The 22,476-nt window shown below is 41.1% G+C and overlaps 3 protein-coding genes across 3 annotated transcripts; 1 reads left to right on the forward strand and 2 right to left on the reverse strand.

Annotated features, from left to right (window-relative positions):
• Positions 1-1,419: 1,419 nt before the first annotated feature.
• On the reverse strand, positions 1,420-11,201 carry ezra (ezrin a). Its single transcript, XM_030391930.1, has 13 exons — positions 10,974-11,201; positions 9,249-9,332; positions 8,208-8,303; positions 7,397-7,671; positions 7,136-7,219; positions 6,875-7,021; positions 6,467-6,563; positions 4,894-5,057; positions 4,616-4,746; positions 3,175-3,335; positions 2,582-2,674; positions 2,029-2,307; positions 1,420-1,852 (listed from the first exon to the last, which is right to left on the reverse strand). Exons 1-13 carry the CDS (start codon positions 10,983-10,985, stop codon positions 1,688-1,690), a joined length of 1,788 nt encoding a protein of 595 aa, XP_030247790.1. The 5' UTR covers positions 10,986-11,201; the 3' UTR covers positions 1,420-1,687.
• Positions 11,202-11,519: 318 nt separating this feature from the next.
• Positions 11,520-16,038, reverse strand: nenf (neudesin neurotrophic factor). Its single transcript, XM_030391931.1, has 4 exons — positions 15,698-16,038; positions 15,495-15,555; positions 12,717-12,820; positions 11,520-12,597 (listed from the first exon to the last, which is right to left on the reverse strand). Exons 1-4 carry the CDS (start codon positions 15,836-15,838, stop codon positions 12,421-12,423), a joined length of 483 nt encoding a protein of 160 aa, XP_030247791.1. The 5' UTR covers positions 15,839-16,038; the 3' UTR covers positions 11,520-12,420.
• A 1,052-nt stretch (positions 16,039-17,090) lies between these two features.
• Positions 17,091-22,464, forward strand: pacc1 (proton activated chloride channel 1). Its single transcript, XM_030443487.1, has 8 exons — positions 17,091-17,351; positions 18,813-18,918; positions 19,042-19,251; positions 19,346-19,500; positions 19,613-19,755; positions 21,164-21,305; positions 21,385-21,492; positions 21,589-22,464. Exons 1-8 carry the CDS (start codon positions 17,316-17,318, stop codon positions 21,754-21,756), a joined length of 1,068 nt encoding a protein of 355 aa, XP_030299347.1. The 5' UTR covers positions 17,091-17,315; the 3' UTR covers positions 21,757-22,464.
• Positions 22,465-22,476: the final 12 nt, after the last annotated feature.

Genomic DNA, 22,476 nt, shown 5'->3' on the forward strand with positions numbered 1-22,476 from the left:
CTCGTACCTAACTGGCATGAATGTTGCATCGTAGGATCAGGAAAACATTTTGGTTTGGGTTAAGATAAGTATGTTAGTATCGTCCGTACATTATATACGTCACTTTAGAGACACATTGCATCATTCACGTCACTAAGCTGAAATAGGTCCACGTTGACTTGTGGTTTTTACATGTGACTTGGAGCGGCAAAGTCCTGTGTTTGCTTTACACACCTGTCAGACTCAGCCTCCTCCCTGTAGGTGCACCATAACTACACACTGAATGCTGAGCGTAGATCTGTACGTAGATCTGTCGGGTTTTAGAGCGTTTCTCCACCACAGTCTGGCCATACAGCAAGATTCACAGACCTGGTTCTTGCTGAATTGCCAGACTGTGGTGGAGAAACGCTCTAAAACCCGACAGATCTACGTCGTTTGACTTCTTGAGAAAAAAACGCCCCCGTAAAGTGAAAGAACATGACACAGAGAGGTTAACCACTGATCTCTCCCCTCCAGATGACTTACAGGGGCTGATAATATCTGAACTCTTTCCTCAGCTAGAGGAAACAAAAAGTCTCCACAAATTCAAAATGTAAAAAGTATGAAGTCTGAGAACGAGGCAGGTCAAACAATGTTTAAATGCTTTTATTGAATCGTGTCTCTTTTGTTTTCACATTCAACTGGCAGGCTTGTGAACGCACCGAGGTCAGAAGAAGGATTTGGCAACTCGTGAAGGAGGAGCACGTGAACGAACTATTAACAAGCGGGCTGAGTCTTTTGAGTTGCATTGTGGGAAATGTAGGATTCACACTACAGAGAGTACAACTCGGGATATCTGAGGATCTGCAGCCTCAATTCCAACCATTAGAGTAAATCAGTTTATCTTATTTTATATGAAATAATGGCATTCAATAAATAGGATGGTGATCTCCTAAATAATATGCATTATTATTTGGAAATGTATGAAACCAGGTGCACAAAGCAGCAGAGTTAAAACCATTAGTGGATTAATCGATTAGCTGCTCAACACGAAACTGAATTGGTGAGAATTTTGATAATCCATTCATTAATTTCAAGTCATTTTTAAACAAAAATGGCGAATAATTGTGAGAATTTGCTGTTTGTTTCTGTTCAATATTATTATAAATGTAATATATTTGTCTTTTTAGACTGTTGGTTGGACAAAACAAGCAATACGAAGACATGACGTTCAATAGAGAGCATGTGCTCGGCTGTTTTTTATACATTAAATGAAAAAATAATCAATGATGAAAATGGTTATTAGTTGTGGTGGTCGTACTATGACCGAGTCATTAAATTGTTTGGTTCAATAACAAAACTGCAAAGTCAAATCGCGATAAAGTTTTCGATCATTTAATTTCTACAGATCGTCTCACGCAGCAGCTCTGTTCACACGTTATATCAAGAGCACACCGGCTGTCGTGTTTTAATGTTTTAATGGGAATAAACAGCACATTGGAGATGTTTGAGTGCTACAAAGAGAAAAAAACAAACAAAAAAAAACCAGTGCTTTCAAGCAAAAGTTAAAACCGATTAAATAAAACTCATGGAGGTACTTTTACACCTCCTTGATTCTCCGGGTCTTTATGATCAGGTATGGCAGCAATAACATCATGAAAAACAACTGAACAGGAACAGGGCCTTCATGAGGTATTTTTTCTGAGAGATCTTCAGGTCCCTGAGGTTTCTACAAGGACTCGAACTCATCGATCCTCTGCTTGGTGTTGCCCATACGGATCTGACGGAGGGTCTTGTACTTGTCTCGGCCGGCTCGGATGTTCTCGGCGTGGAGCAGATCGTTGTGGGTCTTCTTCTCTTCGTCTCGGGCTTCTGCCAGCTCTGAGCTCAGGGCCTGTGGAGGGACGACAGAGAAAACGTTTGCTCTTGAAACTTAAGAAGAAATAAGGCTCGCTTTATCAAAACACAGTGCATCCGATGCGGGGACTTAAAGCCAGTGCACATCCAAGCGCACACCCTGACAATTAATTTCTGTCTGATGTGAACTGTTTCCTGGGACCCTGAACTCACCATCAGCTTCTTCTGCAGGCGCTCGTTCTTCTCGGCCTCGGTGAGCCGCTCCTCCTCCTGGCGGTGGTCGTTGATGCCCTGCGTCTGCAGCTCGGCGCTGTAGGTGCTGTTCTCCTCGCTGTGCTCGCTCTGCTCGTGGTCGCTCTCGCTGTCAGAGGAGGAAGAGGAGGAGGAGGAGGAGGCAGGAGCGGGAGGAGGCGCAGGAGCGGAGGTGGTGGAGGTCATCACAATGTGCAGCTCCTCCTTTGTCTTCAGCAGATTCTCCTCCACTTCCCTAGCCTGGGATGACGAAGAGAGGTCTGGTTTAGTGTCATATTGTATTGCATCAAATTACATTCTTTATAATTTATATATCTTTTTGTGATAAAAAAAAATGTGATAAAAGTGATAAAACACAGATAATAAAGAAAAAGAAGTTGTCCATGTGACATAAAACACCCAAATGACAACCAACTGAGACGATGACGAAGTACGTATGTTCTGACATTTCCCAGGTAATCCCGGCACCTCCGAGGAGGCCGCACATCCTGATGGTCATGTGTCGGAAACTCACCTTGTTGTGCCATGACTCAGCCTCTTCCTCCTTCTCTCTCTTGGCCTCCTCCAGGACAGCGATCTTGCTGCTGTACTCGGCCAACTCTGCAGCCTGCGGGAGGAGGCGCAAACCGTGTCGTCAGAACACCCGAGAATAGACACCTGTTTACCTCCAGTGACCTCAATTATCAGGACACGGTGTCTTTTTATGAATGGGTGGACAATTATTCATCATTCACTTAATGATAGCCTAAATGTGACACGAAAATAAAATAAATGCAGCACTTTTAATTTCACAGCATTCACCTGAATGCTTTTACAAATTCAGCTCGTAAAACGTCAAGATGTAAATTATAAAAACCCCTTTTTTTTTTTGACCTCAATAAAATCATCAATATTCTAAAGTGTGAAAGAGTCTTGGAGGATCTTCTCAAGCTACAAGAGAAAAGTAATCCCATGGAAGCAGGATAATCCCCCACGGCAAAGCTGTATTTGCTCAAACTGCTAATATGTGTTTATGCTGAATGCGGGAGGCGTCATGTGTAATGACTGTTTTCCTATCACGACTTTCTCACGTGAAGGACTGGAGTACTTCTTGCGCCGTGTACTCACCAGCTGCTCCTGGCTCTTTATCTGGTCCTCAGCTTGCCTGGCCAGCTCCTCCTTGGCTATTATGGCCTCCATCCTCTCAGCCTCCAGCCGGGCCGCCTCCTGCTCCACCCTCCTCCTCTCCTCCTCCAGCCTCATGGCCCTGTCCAGCTGCTCCTGAAGCTCTGCAGGACAAATTGAGTGAAGAAAAAAAATCTATCATACATTGAACACAACAAAATGAACTACTTAAGTGTTTTTGCTGCATTCTGGCACCTATGAAATAATAAGTCTGTATCATTTAAAACAGCGGTTTCTAACCTTTTTGACCCGCGGACCCTTAAAATGAACCATCTGTGACCCCCGCATGATGAGATCTGTGAGCAGTTTATCTCTTTTAGTTAAATCTGAATTAAACGACCATTTACACATAAAATGGACGCAGCATCTCCACTCACTCGTTTTACACAAATTAAATATATCCTGACGTTTAAACCCTTTTAAAAGCGTAAAATAGCTAAATAAATCCAAACGTATTAGAATAATGATCACTTGAACACACATAAATGTGATGATAATGACCTAAATTTTCGTGCTGTCATGGCGTCCATCTTCATAAATCTATATGCACACGACACACAAACTTTAGAGAACAAATAAGAATATTTTCCTAGAAACTTCTGAACAAATAAAGTCACGCATTTTTTTTTTGTCAAGGAACCACATTGCTTCAGTTTGCAAAGTTCACTCACTGTTCATTTAGGACTTAAGACTCTTTCAGTTAGTTTTTCTTGGAATATAATCCTCTGCAAATGTTTTTTTAACCTGCAGTGACCCGAAAACAGATCGTCGCTCTGTGCATTTTAAGTGCCCTAAAGAAATACAGGAAAATATGCAGTATTTCACAAGTAAAAGAGATGAAAGGGACAAAAAAGTAAGGAAAAAAAAGACACATAATTTTGAGAAACGTAATATTTCGGTAGACTGATTTAGATTTTTAGAGTCCTCTTTTGGGTCTGAATCGCTGACAGCCTGTGTTTCCTCATCGTCTCGCTGCACATTGCCACCGTTTGCACCGTTTCACTAATTCTATGAAAACACTGCTGCCTAGAAATCTGCAACCATCAAATAAATCGCAAGTGGTGAGAAGGCTTTTGATGCACATCCAGTGACTTTCAAAAATCTCATCATTTCTGAACCCCGGCACGGTCACAGTGCTGTGATACTGAGCTGGAGTATTTACATAAATAAACATGTGTTTTTATATTTGTACATATGTTACTGTTCAAAATCCAGTTTTATATGTATTTGTATTTCATGCAAATAAACAGAAGAGGGCAGTAAAGCTGTATTACATGTTAAAGATATAATACAACAGAATATAATCACAGTTTCTTTATGTATGCAGTCGGTCTTTCTGTATCATAGTTTGACCCATATGGTCTGTACTGAGGAGTTTATTTACCTCTCTCTGCTCTCTTGGTTGTCTCTTCGAACTGGTAGAGCTTCATCATCAGCTCCTGCTTCTCTCTCTCCATGTTCTCCTTCTCTCTCTCGATGGCCTCTCTCCTCTTCTTCTCACTCTCCAGCTGATCCCTGCGGAGCAAATCGACAAGAGACCGACAACGTGATTTGAGATCCTAATGTTTAATCTGTCTAAAGTTGTGACAGTGAACCACAAGATGTTTTAAACTGACTAGTATGCTGCTTTTCACTTTGTTCATATTTTCCCAACTGCCGTACCTCTCCATCTTCTTCTGCAGCCTCTCCTCTCTGGCCTGAGCCTTCATCTGCTGGACCTCGATGCTGTCGGGCTTGCGGCGGCGCATGTACAGCTCGTGGTTTCCAATGCACAGCTGCAGGATGCGCTTGTTGACTCGTAGTCGTGGAGCGAGGATAACGAAATCCTTCGACAGAAAAGAAGAAGAAGAAAACATTTGGTTTCCAAAATCTCAATTTCTTCCACATTTTTGGACAAAAAAGCATCCTCAAAGTTTGTTTTCCTTTCTTTAAAGCAAATATATGACTTTTTAAAGGTTTTACAAAATAAGCAATAAGTACTCCAATTTAACCAACTAAACTATAGCTTAACCCTCCTTAAGTGCTTAAGTGTCCCAGTAAGTCAAATAAACAAAGTACACACAATTTAACTAAAATGTTGCTTAAATATCTGAATTTTTGAAGAGAATTGTCCAGTTTTTCTGTAAAACTGCATCACATTAGTCTGCATTCCCATTTACACTTAACCATAAACGCATATTGTTTTTATCTAATAAACAATGAACTAATGAAGAAACAATGATTGTAAGAAATCTTAAAGAAACAACATGAGAGTGGAACTGCTTTAAAAGGGAGTTGATAAAAACTATAATTAAATGTTCATGAGTGAGTGAAAAATATTGTTTTACATTCTAGTCATCCTAAAAAAAAAGTACATACAAATCCAAGAAATTCTTCTTTTTGCTTAAATATCTGCATTTTCATTAAGTTTTTTACAATGTTTATCCCATTTAAAGCTAAACTCTCGGCAAAAAGCAACCAAGGCTTTATTTGGGATTGAATCTGAGTCAAACCTTCGTGTGAAAGCACAATTACGACGAAAGAGGCACTTTTAAGATTTACCGTAGTTTCGGTTTTTGGGCACGTTAATTTTGAACGGGAGTGCATGGGGCAGGACATGCTAGCATCAAAATCGCTATTTTTAGAACACTAAGAAGGCTCGACACAACGTGAAACTTTGCTCGTAGCATCACTAGGGTCTCTACACATGAACAAGAGCATTGAGAACATTGTTTGTGTACACAGAGTTTATGAAAAAGAAGGTTTTTGAACTACTCACGTTAGCTGCTGCACCTCCTGCGCGTTGCCGTCATGGCAGGCAAAAAGTGTCGATCCCCGAGTGCGACCTGACAGGCACACTTGAGGAGCTGTTCACCATTACTCTCCTGCCTGTCAGGTCGCACTCGGGGATTGACACTTTTTGTCTGGCATGACGGCGACGCGCAGGAGCGCAGCAGCTAACGTGAGTAGTTCAAAAACCTTCTTTTTCATAAACTCAAAATTAACGTGCCCAAAAACCGAAACTACGGTAAATCTTAAAAGTGCCTCTTTCGTCGTAATTATGAGTTCACACGAAGGTTTGACTCATATTCAATCCCAAATAAAGCCTTGGTTGCTTTTTGGCGAGAGTTTCGCTTTAACACATTACTGCATTACATTACACAAGACTGCATTCCCAACACTTTAAATGAAGGAAGAGATTAACCAATCATTAATTAGCAGAAGCTGATTAGGCCTCACTAAAGACATTACTTACAGTAACTTTCCTGTCTATGGGCTTGATGATGAATTTCTTGTCGTTGAAAGACACGTTTCTGATTTCACTCCAGGGGAATCCGATCTTTGGAGTCAGCCTGATGGATGGAGAGAAAAAGATAAAGATTTATAGAACTTTAATAGGCGGAAAACTCTTTTAGGGTTTCGCTGAACATACATAGCAACAGGCCCAGTGCCACCGTCTACATTCATGTTGTAGTGGAATCGAGAGATTTAGGTCAGTGGCCTCTTCAAAACAACAGCCACGCGGTCAAATGTTATTTAAAGCTCGACCCGCTGGAAGGGAGCGTAGCTGAGGTCGATGACTGCCCGTGTGTTGCCCTCCCGTCTGTAGCTGTATGTCATCAAATCAATACGCGCCGCATGTTCGTTGCTAGGGGAGACTCACCTGTCGTTCTTCTCGTAGATGTTCAGCCCCAGAGCGTCGACTCCCAGCCACAAGTCTGTGGTCTTCTTGTTCTTGATCTCGAAGTAGTTGACGCCGTACATTTCCAGATCCTGAGCAATCTTCAGGTACTCGAGCATGGCCTCCTCCCTGGGAGTCACACAGATTCATTCATTTATCTTTAAATCACATAGGTGAGTCACGATGTTGTGACCCGACGACGGTCAGTTACTCTCTTTTGTTCCTAAGGGATTCATCACTTACTTCAGCATGGCTCCGTGCTCCTCATGCCAAACCTGGATCCTCTCCTCCCACTGCTCCTTGGACAGCTTGTGTTGTTCCAGCACCCTGAGAGGAGAGACCAGATATCAGAAACCAACTGGTGAACATGTAAACAGTCTGTGTAGACCTGCGGAGCTGCACCAAACACACGCTGCAGAGCCCTGCCTCTCGTGTCCCCGTAGAAGACACGGTTTCACAACTGAGTCATAAATCCATAATGTAATTTCATGATCTTGACCTCACCTCTTGGGCAGCAGGCGCTCGGAGGACAGGTAACCCGCCTCGTTCACCGTCCGTTTGTACTCTCCGTACTTGGCCTGGACGGCGTAAGAGGCCAGCAGGACGGCAGACTCTGGAGGGCAGTAGATCTCCTCTGTCAGAATGTCCTCCTTCACCTGCAGGAAGAAAAGCCTCCGGGTGACGTCCTGGATCAGCTCCTCGCCCACGTCCTCGGGGTAGAACTTGGCCCTCAGCTTGAACAGCAGGGGAGTCTCCCTCTTCATGTCCTGGGACATCACCTGAGAAAAGTAGAGTAGAATTCAGCACAAGGCAATCTATAATTTGCATTAAGTAGGAAGGAGTTTCTTCCCGACTATTGGCGCGTGCAGGAGTTATAAGGAGGTACTGGGAAAGACTGAGGGGAAGTTTCCAAGGTCCAATAATTCCCAGTACAGTGTTGTGCTGGTAAATTTGTCCTCTTTTTGTGTTTCCGTCAAAAGCTGATCCTGACACCTGGAACACAGGACCTTGGGAATTTAGGGACTGTTTCTCTATTTCCCATTATGTGCCATGTAAATCTGTTCCCAGGGTCCTCAGTTACCAAGGGATAATGTTCCCAGGATACAATGTAACGAGGATCCTCAGTAACCAAGGACCAATTTCCCCAGGATCCCAAGTTTCCAAGGCCTTATATTCCCAAAGGTCTTGTGTTTTCCAGTTAAACACTCTGTTAACACATATTAACCCTCCATGTGTTCGGGTTCGTTCCCTCACTCTACGAACGAGAGCAAGTGTCAGTTTTGATCACACTCGCTCACTGAAACCACACATTTACCTTCTTCTCGGCGTTCAGCCACGTGATGAATCCTTTGGCGTCGATGAACTGCAGCCCAAAGTACCAAGTCTCACGCAGGCCGATCGTCCTGGTAACCTGAGACACAGACAGAAGAGCGGAGACATGAGCACCTCCACCTTCACCATCACCTTCACAACCTCTTCTTCTTTCATTTTCACAGCACAAAGCAGGACTATGCAAAGATTGAATTTCTTTGTCTGACTGATGACAGTATGAGTCTAAACACGATGAACAGCAGCTGAGGAAGTGAGCATATCTTAAAGCCTCAGGACCCCTTTATCACAGTCCAGACTTCCTGTCAGGTACAAAGGTTTAGCTTATCAGACGAATCTTCGGAGGAACAGGGCGTCATGCTGTTGGGTGGTGATGACACCTTTCAGTACTTTTGGATGATTGTTTTAATAAGTAAACTTCACAGGCGCCGAGGAGGACGCCTCATCGTTTGGGAATTTTAAAAATCTTTCTTCAAGGGAATTCACGAGACAGATGATCAAACATGAAACCACCCATCCGTTTAGCGACTGAGATTCTGACTCGACCCGTTTTTTTCCCCTCATATTTCAAATGCAGCTTCTTCATTAATGCACCTGTAACAGTAGTCCAAAAATGTAATAACAATAAAGCAATAAAACAGGGGCAATTTGTCCTAGCAAATATTTTTATGATCGATATTTCAAGCATTGGAATATTTTGCTGGCGAGACTTTTGGTCAGACTTGATTTGACAGACGAAAGTGCACGCTGTGAGCAAAGTTTATGCGGAACCAATCTAAATGCTGAATGTGTCGTTACTCTACAGCCGCGTTGCATTGTGCAATCAACTATTACGTCATGATGGTAAGCTAAAGAAAAAAGAAAAAAAGAAAAAAGTCCACTGACTTAGATTTTGAATGCAGGGCTTTTACTTTGCCAGTAAAGTGCATAATGTATGTTCGGCAATGAGATTCCCAGCTAAGACGAGCGTGATCCCATGAATCTGTGTGAACTCATCGGGGGCTTTTTCACACAGTATCATACCGACCTGGTCAAAGAGCTGCTTCCCTGTGGTGTTGGGGTGGAAGGAAAACTCCAGCTCTGCGTCCATGGTGGTGACGCGGACGTTGACCTGCAGCGAAAACAAAAAAAAAAAAAGGCATTTAGACTTTAGAAGACACTTAAATCCTCTTATTTTCATTTAGTTATGTCCCTGATATAAATCTGAATCCATCAATCCTGTTTTTTTTCTTACTTTTGCAGTAATTTTTTTTGCCACATTTGCTTTTCTGACCACATTATGAAACCCTTCTTTTTTTTTTTTTCATAGTAAAACACGATGTGGAGCCGTGAAGTGGATTGTTCATAAACCATAATTGCTCACTATCTCATTAGACTTTGGACTACCCTTTGCGAGGTGCCACAAGGTTGCAGATTAAAATATCAAAATACTCTCTGCCTGCCAAGTTGCCTTTAGACTTTACCATTGTTAGAGAGATCAACCTCTCTTATGACAACAGCAATTACACTGGCGCATAAATCTGCTTTCTGGGCATTTCTGGAGTGAATTTCCCCGAAGAAAAACAAAAAGGGTCGCTCCCGATACTTTTCTGAAAAAGCCCGACAAACGCTCTCCACGACCCCGGGCCTGCTGGAGGCCTGAGCTCGTAGAAAGTTACACAAGCGTTTTATGAAGTTACACTAGAGCACACCCCGAGTGTCATAAAGATAAACCCGCTGGAACCTGGGCAACAAAACTGGAACATCCATTTATGAAACCTTGAATGTGTTTCTCAACTGGCTCTCCTCTTTCCATGATCACAAGATAATTTCTTTACACCCTTCCGAGGTATTCCTCACCGATCCTCACCAATCATTGACTGTGTTTATCACCATCGTGAAGGCGGTGATCCATTACAATTAATCAGCATGAGGTTTTTTTTTTTATTTGTTTATATTCGGATTTGACTTTTTAGCATCCACAAATCTTGATTTTTACTGTTCAAGTCTCACTCATTAATCACGTTTTCAGCATTTTCCAAAACACACGACTCCTGCTGCATTAATGTTTTTGATTTCAAGTTGGTTTTACGTCAGTCAAACGGGGACAGACGTCAGCGTGACCTCTTGAGAGTGGCTTTCTCCTTGGAGAGTCAACACGAGCACCGAGCTGAAGTCATAATGCACAGGCCGGCTTTTCTTATCAGCTCTCCGTCCGACTGATGCCGAATGCTTGAGTAACTCTCGCTGAGGGCATTTAGGACTCGCAGCGGTTCGTTACAGGGTGAAAAAGTGATCGTGGCTGCATGTTTTAAAGAATCAGATGAGGAGGATGAAGCTGTTGAAACACACAGTCAGGAGTTGTTGGTGGAAGACATTTTTTTAAAAAATCAGTGCAGTGTCAGCAGAAGTAGCGTGATTATTGTCAGGCATGCACGGCCGCACAAACGACATGCTGTCCAGTTTTGGTTTTAGGAGCAGCACTTTTCTTTCTGGCAGGAATGTGTGCAGCCTGGGTCAAACTCTACCGCTGGTTAATGAGTAAATGCCAAGAAGGCTAGGTGCCTCTTGGGACTAACGCTTAAAAACAGGAAAAAGATGTGACGAAAACTGTAAAAGACCAAACCATAAATGTTCCTGCTACGCTCGAACATAAAACAATTCAGCTTCTCTTGCAGGTGAATCTGTAAATCTACGTTTCAAAACTCAGGAAGAGAGACATCTCAGTGAGGCATTTCATTATCTCGTCGATGGAAATCATCGACTGTCTTACCGTTTTAGGCATCTTGGCTGAGTTCGGTGGGCGAGCTCCAGCAGAAGAAAGTGTTTCCCAGGCTGACTGAGGCTGCAGTGGCCGACTCCGAGCACAACCTCCACCTGATAAAGAACACAGCTCCGCTCTGGCTGGCAGACTCAAGGGCAGGGCTGGTTGTCCTTTGAACTCGGCTGTAGATCGCTCGCAGTGACGTGGGAGGTGCGACTTGACTCGCTATCACGCATAAACCGAGGGACTGGCCTTCCGCTGTGACCACCAAGACGCACAGCTCCACCCAAAGAGGATCACCTGTCTCAACACCTGAAGCGCTGCGACCTTTGGTCAGAGCCAGCGAGGGTATATAGGCCCTGACGTACTATTTATGTTGCCTGTTTGGAGGTGACACGAGTGAGTCATGGGCTCCCATAAAGAGAACAAATGAAGATAAAATCCGGAGAGCGAGTGAAACAAACCTTGAGAAGTTTCACATTTACTCACTTTTGATGACAATCGTACGAAAATAACGTCAGACAGAAAAACAAAGAGACTCATTCTGATCCTGTGAACATTCACACGGCTGCAGATTCACTGGTTTTTAATCACATAAACGTCGGAACGAACAATTAACTAACAAATAATCACCCTGCAACAATTTAGAAAATAACAAGTCATGTCAATATTTTTCAGCTCCAGCTTCACAGATTTCACAGAACGAGACATTTGAAGACATTAAAACGGCATTTCATTAGAGTTTTAGAGTCTATCTGTCAAAGTAAATCAACATTTTTATGTTTATTCATTAAAAATCATTTGTTCTTATCATTCTGAGAAATGTAGAGGACTCTTACAACCACCACGTACAATGCTACTCTATGTAGATAATCATTTCAGTCATTTTTCATGCAAAAATATCAAACATTTGGAGGTTAAAGCTTCTTAAATTTGAGGATTTGCTGCTTTTTTTTTGTCATTTCTGGCAGTAAACGAAGAGTCTTTGAGGTTTGAACTGCTGGTTGGACAAAATAAGCCCATTTAAAACTGTATTTCACTCATCATCACTTCATATTTGACGTTTCAGCCTCACTGTGATGAATGATGTACGTGCAGAGTTTGCGGAGACATTTGGTCGCCAGTAGTTAAACTTTCAGAGTGAAACAATATTTGCACATCCTGTTTTCCAAAGAAGGGGAAGGTGTTGATGTCATTTTAATATGGTTGTGGAACTTTTCTCGTAGAAAACAGCGATGATTTCACTCTGTGTTCCCTTATGTTTATAAAAAAGCGCTTTATTTCTTCTCTCTGCATATTAAAGCTCTCACAGATGATGAAGACGCATGTAAACATTTAGTTCAAGTAAATAAAAAGCATTCTATGCTGTGTATTTTGTTCTTCCCTTGCACCTGATTTACTTCACTGATCCACGATTTTTTTCACAGCTATACTTTACAAAGAGGTTAAATTAAGGTTAAAACTCATCTTTGATCCGAAAATGCGGCTGGTCCTCTGGTTTGAAGTCTTCGTTGGGACTCCCGTCTTCGTTGAGGATGCGTGACGCTGTGTAACCCACAATGGGATACTTTCTTTTGTACGTGCCTTCAAAGACGCTTTCCAGAGACTCCAGCTGCTCTTCATCAAGGCCCGTCTGTGGAGGGAAAAGAGTCACTCATTCTACCGATTGTAAGTCAAATACATTCTCAACCTTTGGGACATGACGCTGTCCAGACGATTAGGTGGATGAGGCGACACCAGACTTTAACTCACAGTATCTGAGGTCAGGTCTGCTGGATCCAGAGACATCTTGGCCACGGCCCGAGTGGTGTCCTTTCCAACCAGGGCGTTGTACGGTGCGTCTTTTCCATAAAACTCTGCAGTGGGTAAAATAAAATCTACGTTAAAACAGTGCATCGTATGGAGGATGATTACTGCCAGTTAAAAGGGAAAAAAGATTATATCTAAGCTTGATTAAAAACAATATTATCAGGGTAAATCAGAATTATGAGAGATAAAGTAATGATTATGATAAGTTATGATCAAAAGTCGACATGTATTCAATAATTTAGACTTTTCTCTCATATTCATGACATTTCAACCCATCATTTTGACTTTTCATCTCATAATCATGACTTCCCAACCCATAATCATGACTTTTCACTCATAATTTTGACTTTTCCATCATAATAATGACATTTCAACCCCTACTTTTGACTTTTTATCTCATAATTTTGACTTTTCATCTCATAATTTTGACTTTTCATCTCATAATTTTGACTTTTCATCTCATAATCATGACTTTTCTCTCATATTTATCACCCTGTATCTCATAATCATGACATTTCAACCCCTAATTTTGACTTTTCATCTAATAATTTTGACTTTTTGTCTCATAATCATGACTTTTCTGTCATAATCATGATTATCAACCCATAATCATGACTTTTCACTCATAATTTTGACTTTTCCATCAAAATCATGACATTTCAACCCCTAATTTTGACTTTTCATCTAATAATTTTGACTTTTCATCTCATAATCATGACTTTTCCATCATAATCATGACATTTCAACCCCTAATTTTGACTTTTCATCTCATAATCATGACTTTTCCATCATAATCATGACATTTCAACCCCTAATTTTGACTTTTCATCTCATAATCATGACTTTTCTGTCATAATCATGATTATCAACCCATAATTTTGACTTTTCATCTCATAATCATGACTTTTCTGTCATAATCATGATTATCAGCCCATAATTTTGACTTTTCTATCATAATCATGACATTTCAACCCATAATTTTGACTTTTCATCCCATAATTTTGACTTTTCATCTCATAATCATGACTTTTCTCTCATATTTATCACCCTGTATCTCATAATCATGACATTTCAACCCCTAATTTTTACTTTTCTTCTAATAATTTTGACTTTTTGTCTCATAATCATGACTTTTATGTCATAATCATGATTATCAACCCATAATCATGACTTTTCACTCATAATTTTGACTTTTCCATCAAATCATGACATTTCAACCCCTAATTTTGACTTTTCATCTAATAATTTTGACTTTTCATCTCATAATCATGACTTTTCCATCATAATCATGACATTTCAACCCCTAATTTTGACTTTTCATCTCATAATCATGACTTTTCTGTCATAATCATGATTATCAACCCATAATTTTGACTTTTCATCTCATAATCATGACTTTTCTGTCATAATCATGATTATCAGCCCATAATTTTGACTTTTCTATCATAATCATGACATTTCAACCCATAATTTTGACTTTTCATCCCATAATTTTGACTTTTCATCTCATAATCATGACTTTTCTCTCATATTTATCACCCTGTATCTCATAATCATGACTTTTCCATCAAAATCATGACATTTCAACCCCTAATTTTGACTTTTCATCTCATAATCATGACTTTTCTGTCATAATCATGATTATCAACCCATAATTTTGACTTTTCATCTCATAATCATGACTTTTCTGTCATAACCATGATTATCAACCCATAATTTTGACTTTTCTATCATAATCATGACATTTCAACCCATAATTTTGACTTTTCATCCCATAATTTTGACTTTTCATCTCATAATCATGACTTTTCTGTCATAACCATGATTATCAACCCATAATTTTGACTTTTCTATCATAATCATGACATTTCAACCCATAATTTTGACTTTTCATCCCATAATTTTGACTTTTCATCTCATAATCATGACTTTTCTCTCATACTTATCACCCTGTATCTCATAATCATGACATTTCAACCCCTAATTTTTACTTTTCTTCTAATAATTTTGACTTTTTGTCTCATAATCATGACTTTTATGTCATAATCATGATTATCAACCCATAATCATGACTTTTCACTCATAATTTTGACTTTTCCATCAAAATCATGACATTTCAACCCCTAATTTTGACTTTTCATCTCATAATCATGACTTTTCTGTCATAATCATGATTATCAACCCATAATTTTGACTTTTCATCTCATAATCATGACTTTTCTGTCATAACCATGATTATCAACCCATAATTTTGACTTTTCTATCATAATCATGACATTTCAACCCATAATTTTGACTTTTCATCTCATAATCATGACTTTTCTCTCATACTTATCACCCTGTATCTCATAATCATGACTTTCCAACCCATAATATTGACTTTTCATCTGATATTCATGACAATCCTCTCATAATTATGACTTTTCAACCCATAATTTTGACTTTTCATCTCATAATCATGACTTTTCATTTTAAAAATCATGATTTTTCACTTTACAATCATGATTTTTCTCTCATTATTTTGACTTCCCATTTCTTAAACTTTGCTTTCCATCTCACAATTTTGACTTCTCGTCTCATAATCATGAACTTTTCTCTCATTTCTTTTCTTTTTTTTTTTACTTAAATTAACCTTCATTCCACAGTTTTAATGAAATCAATCACATTGTTTTCATTTGGTAAATCCCTGTCCAGGGTTTGACTGGTTGGCCTTATATTTACCTTTTCCCTTGGTGACATCAAACACAACTCCTTTTACTGCCATGTAAATAGGCTGTCCCTCCTAAGACAGGGAGAGGACGAGGACAACGGGGAAAAAAGGGGGAATAAATCGTTATCTCCTTTGCGTTTGTGCTCTGTGTGCATCCATGCAAACCCCGACACAGAAACACACCCAGGATTATGGGGTCGGGAATAAAGTTTACCTCCCTGCCGTCGTATCTCTTCAGCTCCTCCTCAGTGAACAGTCGGACAGGTGTGGTGGACGGTTTGTATTTTAATTTAACGTCTTCAGCTAAAGTCGTGTAAAGAACAACAAAGAGGACACAAACCCGGCTCGTTGCCATAGTAGGCTCGTTTGTTTGGACGAGTCTGATGCGGAACTGTGATCCGTCCGCTTCCCTGTGGCTGCTATATGGGGTAAATGCTGCGTTTGAGGCCGTCGGTCATTTAAACTTTCCCGGTCGTAATGTCACTGTAGAAAACATCATGGCACATTGAGGCAACAGAACTGAAATCTGCAGTTATAAACAGGACAGTTCAGATTAAACAGCAGTGATGGAGCTCGGGAGTCTGGAGGTTTTAACAATTAATGAAGTGAAACTGTCCCGTGCGTAAATGCGCACATCGCCAATCTTAAAGGGGAGACACGCTTAATGTTTCTGCTGCTGGAGTCCAGTACATGTTGTGTTATTAACATGTCCCTCATTTAAGATGAATAATCTCATCCACCCTCTATTAATCAGAGTGATACTCGTTATTACCTGACCTGTCCGACCAGCGGTCTGAGGTCACATTACGCACACAGAGACGCACCGCAGCGCTCCTCCTCCTCCTCCTCCTCCTCCTCCTCCTCCTCCAGTTAAATAGAGCTCATATACCTAGTCAAACAGAGTTTTTGTCATCATCTCTAATTATCATTGATCACTATCAAAAGTCAGACTCAACGTAGAAAGACAGGACTGTCAGTAGCTTGTGTCCACGGTGCCTCCAGCTGATCAAACTCACACTTCCAACTGTTGATACATTTTGGACCACTTTGACTGTATTAATGCATTTTACATACATTTTGGTAAAGGTCTTTTTTTTATTTTATTTTAACCTCAGCTCATATAATAAGTCTATAATACACTGTGTATATCAGATACGGACAGCTGAAACTGTTGTACATATTGTGTACCACTAAAACTCAATACAACTATTTTTTCTCAGCATAAAATCATACAACTCATGTTATTATTGCTTATTAGGCCAAATACAACACATGCCGTCTCCCTTGTGTCCTATAGGGGGGGGGTTCCCCTTATAATACAACTTCATAAAACCCTCGTGCAACTGATAAAAGACCACATTTAGTACAACAAATGTTCCATTTCTAAAGCAGCCACACAAATCAAGATACCGTTTGTGTCTTTTTGTGTTTGTTATCAGTTGCATGAGGGTTCAAGAGAAAATGATTGTGGTCCAGTTCACTTTTTAGCTGTTTGTGACCTGTGAGTGGCACCTGAAGGCTGCACTATGCAGGCAAGGAGGAAGGAAACAAGGAGGCAAGGAAACAAGTTGTAGTATCGGTACGCGGGCTGTGCGCGCCTCATTATTATCATGGGATGGGCTTTTATCGCCGTTGGTGTTTGTGGTGAGTCTCCCTCTGGAGCGGACATCAGGAGCCTGAACGCGAACCACAAGGGGGAATTAGACCCCTTTTTAGAAAAAAAATGCACCTGTCATTCATTAAAAGTCGGTTTCAAACTTCGCACAGATAACCACAGTTTCCTCTCGAGGAGCAGGAGGTAGTTTCGGGTCACCGGAGGAAGCGCAAGAGGAATGCTCAGGAAAGAAACCTCCCGGTCATACCAAGAGGTGAGTCACGCGTCACAGCCCTCATCACGTTTGTGTTCGTGACTAAACACTTCATCTAAATGTTTGTCTCGCTGATCTGAAGGCAGCAGTTCGGTAACTGTAACTTCCTGACGGCACGGAGGGTCCTCGAACTGTCCCTGTGGTATCATGTGACTGTCGCAGTTGGAGCCTCCAGTAACTTGGAATAAGCTGACTGCACGTTTTCTTCCTGAGTGTGTGTGTGGTGATTAAGTGGAAGATTCACTCCACGTCATGTCTGATCTGAAAGAAAAAGTAGTATTTCAGAGATTAATTGACTGAATGAATATGTTAAAGCACTGTAACTGATACTTTACAAGCCTTATTAAGTGTTAGAGCACAGTGGTGATGGGTGTTATTGTGCTGCAGTCACGTGTATGAAATTAAATTGCATTACAGTGCAAAAGAAATGTAGTAATGGTTGTTTGTCATATTGTTTTGCTGTCTTGTTGTTCACATTGTGATGCACGAAAAATATCAAATGAAATGTTATCAAATAATATGAAAGTCAGTCACTGAGTTCAGATGATAGTCCTGCAAATTAGGGATATTATTAGTCCACATTAGGAGTGTTAATCATTAATTGTTTAATCCTTGTTAAGAATTTAACACATTAAAAATGTCTTAAACTACAATAAGAGATAAAAACCTCAAGAGTATCTGACAAAAACGGATTACAGATCTTTTGTTTATCAAATACATCCAAATAAAACACAAAATACTAGTATGAGAAGTAATTTGTCACTTAAAAAGTGCAAAAAAACATTTGACACAAACTGATATTATGACATTTTAACCTCAGTATTAATTGGATTTTGTCGCCGGTTGTTGAAAAGCGACAGACGGGAGACTTGTAATTAAAACAAAGTCATCATTTTGTGTTATTTCTTATTTTTTACTTCACGTTTATCTGTTCTCAAGCACAGATCACGTCAGTGGTTAAAACAGTTTGCAGACAACATTTCGTATATTATTAATGATTAATTGATTGTTGAGGCGGCCGGCTTTTTATTATTTGCTGCTTGACCGCTGTTTGTTTTTGTAAAGTGTCCTTGAGTGACCTGAAAGGCGCTTATAAATAAAATGTATTATTAAAGAAACTGCTTAAGATTTGCATCCCTACACCACATAATATTATCATTAGTTGTTTTATTTCTATTTTACTTCAAATCTGAGAAGTCAGAGAGAAGTCGAAAAGAAAATTCTGCTGCATTTTTATTTACTGATCCTTTAATTAACCTGGAAATACAGAATCTGTTCACATCATGAAGCGCTGACTATTTAAAATGATGTGTGATGATTTTTGCCATAATCTCATCTTAAATTTAAAATCACTGAAGCTGCAGCTCTCTCACATATTACACATTGATCCTGGATAGTGCATGAAATGAAATGTTTCTGATCTACTCTCTTCTTTAATGCCCCTTTTTCTCTACCTCACAGTTCAGTGATGACGATGACGACGGGGACGCGCGGCCTCCGGTCTATTATGAAGAGGATCCCAATGAGCACCTGCAGGACGAGGAGCCGGACTACGGCGCCTCGCAAGGTGACGACCCGTGAAGAGCCTCCGTGCCAATATGGTGGACCGTGAACATCATGTGGTGCGACGTGTTATGATCGGTTAATCTATGTTATTGATGTAGTTCCTCCCCCTCGTCTCTCACCACAGAGGACGACATCAGAGAAAGCAGTCCATCGGTGAGATTCAACAAAGCCTGCCTGAAGAACGTCTTCACCGTCGTCCTCATCTTCGTCTACCTGGTGCTGACGGCCGTGGCCATCTTCCTGGCCTACCAGACCATCTCCGAGTTCATGGAGAAGCTCAACAACCCCGTGATGTCCGTCACCTACAAAGAGGTCGACAAGTTCTCCCCCCCAGGTTTGTATGATTAAAACACAGGGCGAGGTAATTGGCTAGATGGTAGTTGTTTGTGAAGCAGCTAACAGTGTTTGTGTGCGTGTTCTTCGAGCAGGTATCGCTCTGTTCCCTGGCAACGCTCAGCTGTTGAGCTGCAGGCATCACTTCCACGACTACATCCCGCCTTTAGTGAACCCTGGCACAGCTCAGATCGGAGACTGTGAGATTAAAAAAGTGACCTACTTTGGACCGTTTACCAATGAATCTGAGGTCAGCCATTAGAACATTCAGCCGCTGATTTCACAGAAATGAGTGTATGTCTTGTTGATTGCAAGATTTTGCATCCTAGATTTAAGTCATTCTCGTCTTTTTGCTATCGCAGAGAACAGCTCTGGTGGTCCGCGGCCCGTCTGATGTCAGGAACAAGGAGCTGATCTTCATGCAGTTCAGTCAAAATCAAACGGAGGAGGACTTCAGCGCCATCACTTACATGCTTTTTGCCAAGTTTAAGGACTTGGTTGACAGGTAATTGCGAACAACTGCCGTTTGCATGCGGGGATCCCGCGCAAATTCGCCGCCTCCTCCTCTGTGTGAAAGTTTCAGTTGGGCGAGGGATGAAATTTTGGTCTAACACTGATCCGCCTGTGGAGGGAGTATCAGGGCCGTATTATTGGCGAAACGAACCAGTGTGAATGGATAAGCCGGTGGCGCCGAGCGGGGACGAGTCGATTGGGCGATCTGATAACTGCACAGGTCCCTCACTCAGCTTAAAAAAAAGAGAAATTTCCCACAAAACAACGATACAAGACCAAACAAAAGTAATGTAGTAACTGTCTGTCCTCCCGCCCCTCCAACCAACTCTTCGTCACATTTCTGCCCCAAAAAAAAGTGTCTGTCACCGGCAAAAAACTTTAATTCACCGAGTGTTTGTGATGAAAATAAATCACTGCGACCGTCAGCCCTCCAGACCGAGACTTCGGTAAACTTTCCCCCGGAAAACAGCCTCCGTCCCCGCAACTGAGGGAGTCAGACAGCTTCCAGTTTAAAAAACATAACTTTGTCACTTTCCAGGATGTTTGGTGGGTCAGGATCCCAATCACAACAAGTTATAACAGCATCCGTATGATTATAAACTGTAGCGGGTTTAGATTGACAGGGGGACATCTGGGAAACACACCGACATCATTGTCATGACGTTTACCGTCACGCCTCTTTAGGAGCTGCAGCGCCGACTTCCTGTGTGAATTACACAGCGTTTCATCTTTAAGGTGGAGATGCTTTAATCTGTGTGAATCTCCATCAGCGAAGAATATGCAAACCAACGCTGCGGAGATAATGTGGCGTTGTTGTGTAAAAAGCTACTGGCCCTGGTGATTCCAGACATAGACACCACTGACATTTTCCACAGATGTGTATTTATGTATTTTAAACGCCAGTCAAAAGCAGAAATAGTCTTCTTTTGAACGTCTTTTTCCCGAGACAATGCCAGCAAAACAGGGAACTGACTTTGACCGAACATCCGAGCGCTCTCCATCGTATTTTACTTTCTATTGCTCGCCCTCTTCACCTTCTCGGCCTCCTTTTTTCTCTTTTGCAGTGTTTTACACTTATTGTTCCACTGTCGCCTTTTTATAGAAACCGGGGTAAACAAGGCCTCTGCCAGTTTTGGTCACTCAAAGTTGCTTTGTGCCACAATTTGCCCGTCATTATTACATTGTTCTACAGCCATTACACTGTGCACACTTTGTTAAGTTAAAGCAAAAAGTTTAAACCATTATGTGACCTACAGCTGAGATTAAACAACATTATCATTGTGCTACTTAATGACTCATGGAGCCGAGTGTTTTGTTGAAGGCTGTTGAACCCGTCTGATGGTAAAACGTTTATTTGCTTTATAACTTCAGTGTTTACTCGTGCTTTTCTGCCTCTCTAGTGCAAATAGGTCCAAGTTTATGAGGGACTGTGAGAGGAATTACTCCATGTGGACCTTCTCCGGGGGATTCAGAACCTGGGTCAAGATGTCTTTGGTGAAGACGTCGGGGAACAGCAGCGAATCTGTCGAGTTTCGGCAAGAGGTATAAAATACCACTGCTGTGCATGATGCAGAAGCGTTAACTCAATTTCTGTTAACTCGATTTCTGTAAACCCTTCTAGTCCACCGTGGTGACTTTCAATGACAAAAGGCCAGAAGCAGAGAGAACCAATCAGCTCTTCTTTGCTGTCTTCGAATGGCGCGATCCTTTTATACAAGAAATCCGGCTGGTAAGTTCCCCAGAGACATTTTCCTCCTCATTAAAATGTCTCAAGTCCTCATCAGTGTGTCAGTCGTTAACACATTTATTTCTCACTTCCGGACAGCTCGTGACTGCAAATCCCTGGAGCTCGGTGGCGATCCTCTGCGGCGTCTTCATGGCTCTCTTCAAGGCTGCTAATTTCGCCAAACTCACTATTCAGTGGATCATCAGGATGCGTAAGAGGCACCTGAGGAACAAACAACGGGAACTGAATCCGATTACTGACAACTGACGCGATGACACAGTTCATCCAAGTGATTGATCTGCGTTTGTATTTTTACATGATTGCGTTTTACGAGGTCACCGCTCGCACATTTTGTAATCACTGTTGAGGATTGTCGGCACTGAGGAATGATCGTTCAGCACACAGTGATGCGTTGTGGCTGAATGTCACCGCTAGATTTATCATCACCTTTGACAAGAATGCAGTGAAATTTTAGTTGCTGTTGCATTTCAAGAGAAGAGCTATTTCATAAACATTCCTGGAAATCACGTTTTTTGCACGCACGTCGAAGAAAATGTTGCTGAAGCTGAAGCATTGAGAATGTTTGTTCTGCGTTTAGAACTTTTTAAAGGATGTTTAAAAGCAGCTTCAAGTGTAAAACTGAGAAAAATGTGAAGTTTGGTCAAAATATTGCTGGATTTTAGATACATATCAATGTTCAATATGTTCAGAACTCAAAGGGAATTTACCAGGAACTACTTCTCTTCGGTCAGCTTGATTATTTCTGTTCATTTCTGCTGTGTTTAGGTCAAATCTCTCCCGGCTGAGCTTCGTCATACTGCTGTCCTTTGTGTTTGATTTTAACAGATGTTGTTTAATGCAATGCAGAAATGTATCAGTGTGCTCATCAAAATTTACTTGAATTTGTGTCTTAATCGTTCTTTGTACTATGTTCTATGAAATTTTGGATAATAAAGATATATTTTTATGCCTTAAGATATAATATTT

The sequence above is a fragment of the Sparus aurata genome, chromosome 16 (genome assembly GCF_900880675.1).
Source record: "Sparus aurata chromosome 16, fSpaAur1.1, whole genome shotgun sequence".
Lineage (NCBI taxonomy): Eukaryota > Metazoa > Chordata > Actinopteri > Spariformes > Sparidae > Sparus > Sparus aurata.

Excerpts from the sequence above, each read along its gene's own strand:
- ezra (XM_030391930.1), bottom strand. Across the intron at positions 7,220-7,396 it reads GAGCGCCTGCTGCCCAAGAG|GGTGCTGGAACAACACAAGC; the intron begins GTGAGGTCAAGA and ends CTCTCCTCTCAG. Across the intron at positions 3,336-4,615 it reads AACCAAGAGAGCAGAGAGAG|AGCTTCAGGAGCAGCTGGAC; the intron begins GTAAATAAACTC and ends TTTGTCCTGCAG.
- nenf (XM_030391931.1), bottom strand. The coding sequence starts at position 15,838 with ATGGCAACGAGCCGGGTTTGTGTCCTCTTTGTTGTTCTTTACACGACT. Across the intron at positions 12,821-15,494 it reads TGATGTCACCAAGGGAAAAG|AGTTTTATGGAAAAGACGCA; the intron begins GTAAATATAAGG and ends TACCCACTGCAG. Across the intron at positions 12,598-12,716 it reads CAGACCTGACCTCAGATACT|ACGGGCCTTGATGAAGAGCA; the intron begins GTGAGTTAAAGT and ends TTCCCTCCACAG.
- pacc1 (XM_030443487.1), top strand. The coding sequence starts at position 17,316 with ATGCTCAGGAAAGAAACCTCCCGGTCATACCAAGAG. Across the intron at positions 17,352-18,812 it reads CCTCCCGGTCATACCAAGAG|TTCAGTGATGACGATGACGA; the intron begins GTGAGTCACGCG and ends TCTACCTCACAG. Across the intron at positions 19,501-19,612 it reads CGTTTACCAATGAATCTGAG|AGAACAGCTCTGGTGGTCCG; the intron begins GTCAGCCATTAG and ends TTGCTATCGCAG.